General features: G+C 36.2%; 1 protein-coding gene across 1 annotated transcript in view; it reads left to right on the forward strand.

The window, feature by feature from the left end:
- The first annotated feature begins 1,263 nt into the window (after positions 1-1,263).
- LOC106469280 (beta-1,3-glucosyltransferase-like) overlaps positions 1,264-2,998 on the forward strand; it is a 45,084-nt gene continuing 43,349 nt past the window's right edge. The window contains exons 1-2 of the mRNA XM_013929767.2: positions 1,264-1,305; positions 1,539-1,652. Coding sequence (XP_013785221.1) covers positions 1,264-1,305; positions 1,539-1,652 — 156 coding nt within the window. The remainder of the gene's footprint in view (positions 1,306-1,538; positions 1,653-2,998) is intronic.

Raw genomic sequence — 2,998 nt, forward strand, 5'->3', positions numbered from 1 at the left:
TGGTTAGGAGGTGACACATGATAATTTGCATGAGAGACATGTTTGAGTATAACAATTCCAATAGAGGGGAGCGGAAGGTCTGTTTTCAAAGATTTTCTTGAATCTTTGAAGATACGTGTGGAATCTGTGAGGCAACACTCAACCCTTTCTTCTTTGGTTGCTCGTTTGTCTCAGCTGACTCCCATACCATTTTCTATACCTGTTTTTTATCCTGCACCCTCCCATCAATTGGTTCATTGTCTGGCTCATTCTCGTGTTCATTGCCACCAACATTTCAGGTGACTATCAGGTGGTTCCCAGCCCAGTTGGGGCATATTTGTCCGATTTTGTTCACCTGTGGTGGGAGTTCACTCCTGATCCGTGGGTGATAAGGGTTTTGTCATACGGACTTTTTCTTCATTTGTCTCCCATCCCAATATCCTTCCCATTACCTTGGGATCCCACTAATAGTCAGCATTTATCGGAGGCTGTTCTGACTCTTCTCTTCCAGCTTGCTATCAAGCCTGTCAGCTTTCTCTAGGCTTCTTGTAATCCATTCCACCATAAATCCTCACATGTGTTGGTCATGATTCCTCATCCTACCTTGGTCATGGGTTTTGCCTCCTGTGCTCCATCTCTGTGCAATGGGTTCTGAAGGTTGATGTTGCACGGTTCTCGTTGGATTTGCCTCAGTTCTGTGGTTGCTTGAGGTGTCAGCTGATCATCCATCACCTCCAGGTTTTGGGTAGTTCTATACGGAGGATGATGATGTGTGGGGCGAATATTGTCTCACTGGCACTCCACCTCAGGGAGGTTAAGTACCTGAGGTGGATGTTGTAGAGAGTGGAATTGGTCCATTTGTTTTTATATTTGAAGTGAACCACCACATTGGCACATCTCTTTCTACCTTCTTTGGATATTGGTTGTGGATTTTCTCACGTGCTCTGGTAGACTGGTATGGAAATTTTCCCCTTCCATTTTACTTAACTTGAGGTGAAGACAGGTTGGACACACCTTCTATCACAGATTGGATTATGTATGCCTGATGATGCCTGGTTTTGGACTAGAATTTACCTACCAAATACAGTCTGTCACACCCTAGCTACTCTACACGAAGGGATACAACGATTTTAGCTTTTCCCATCTTCCAATCTCTGGCTGGGGACCTTACTTTCATTCTTATCTTGGATTATGATTCTAGTGATTTCAATGGGATGTGGAGTCAGAACACCCACTTTTTCTCTCATTCATTGGCTGTGCTCCTCCCAATTTCTACCAGATTATATGACACCTAACTGGGGAAAGAGTATACCTGGTACAGAAGTGGTGTGAAGAAGCAGTGAACAATGTTAATAGTGGAGTAGTTGGGAGTTTCAAGGCTTGTGGCATACAAAAAATTGCATATAGAGGACATCACTGAATGAGAATAGCTATTATGTGAGAAAAGATAAGTACCTATTGTAAATATATATTTTCAGTGTAGGAAAATTTGTACAAATGGATGTTAATTTTTTTATTGGACTAAGATTTTTTTAATGGCTTTTTTATTTTTTATTTAGTTGGCTAAGTTCATTTGGAATGAAGGAAAAGGTTACAGACTGCAAAATCTTTCTGAATTCTGCTTATTAAAGTCTACCAAAGATTGTGTTACGTGGATTTCAGCTTCCTCATGTGTAAGTGGTTTATAATCTTATCTTTACCTCTTTTTGTGTGTGTGATCATTACTAATGAAAATAACAATGTGAATAAATTTCCTTCCAAGTTGCAAGGCCAACATTGCCTACATGTATCTATCTTTATAACTCAAATCTGTATGGCTGATAAGTGGTAAGGTTAAGAAACCTCAACAAAACAAATACAATATATATATATATATATATATATATCATGAACCATGGTAAAGGTTCATAATAGGGATTGAAGGAATTGCACAAAACCCTAATAGAACGTTTGGGGAAAAAGCACGTTAAACAGTAAAGATTCAGTTCAAACAACACTTTAAAACCTTTACTATTGATTGCTAGGCTGTACACGAAATAAAATTGTGCAAAAAAAAAACACATGTTAGACTTGCAAGGAAAAGCAAATCTGCACAAAACTTCTTTTCTTGCTGGCATACAACAAAAATAGCTTGGTATATTGCTCCCAAACCATTTGTAGAATACTAAATAAAGTACTGCAAATGGTTGTAGTGGTACTGAAAAGTCGATTTGTTTCTTCTGTATTTTACATAAGTTAAAAAACATCATACTTCTAGTGTAAACAATGTTATTATTACCCCTTGAAGTTAGCTGTTGTTCCTTTCAAAAGCTTAAAGCTAAAACAGAATTACTAGCCAATAATAGATGAACATTAGATGACTGTAATAAGTAGATACTCAGTGCTTTGTACACTATGCATTCGATGATTTGAGGGATCCAACACCTATATTATGTATGAAGTGAAGGAGTAAAAAATACTTAATGCACATAATATTAAATTTTATTATGCACATTCATAGAATTATTACTTTAAAAAGTACAAAGATTTATTTCAAGTAATGTTTTAGACGTATATGTTTCATCTGAAAAGGCTTCTTTTCTATTGATAAAGTTTTATATGCACTTAATTGGGGTTTTGTGTTAGTCTAGGCATATATTTGCCCATTGCTATACATTATATATACAATTTAGTTACACAGAAATTATAAATGCTCACTATATTCTTAAATAAATCTCCATGACAATCTCCAGCTCGAATTAATGCAATCAGATAGTCAATAGCTACAGTAAATCATCATGAACCATATTAACTAGCTACTAGCTATGTTTATTATCAGTACATATCAAGTAATCCTTTGCCCATAGTTAAGCATAAAAAAAACTATCAAACAAGATAAATAAAAAATCGGGAGTTTAAAAACTTGCAAATAGGGATTGTAAAAAAGTAAGGAAACAAAGCTGGAGGTACTATAGACATTATTTATTCAAACTACAAAGCTCCTTTTTGACTCAACCAAATGTAATTCTAGGTAACAGCA

This window comes from Limulus polyphemus, unplaced genomic scaffold (assembly GCF_000517525.1).
Source record: "Limulus polyphemus unplaced genomic scaffold, Limulus_polyphemus-2.1.2 Scaffold3394, whole genome shotgun sequence".
NCBI lineage: Eukaryota > Metazoa > Arthropoda > Merostomata > Xiphosura > Limulidae > Limulus > Limulus polyphemus.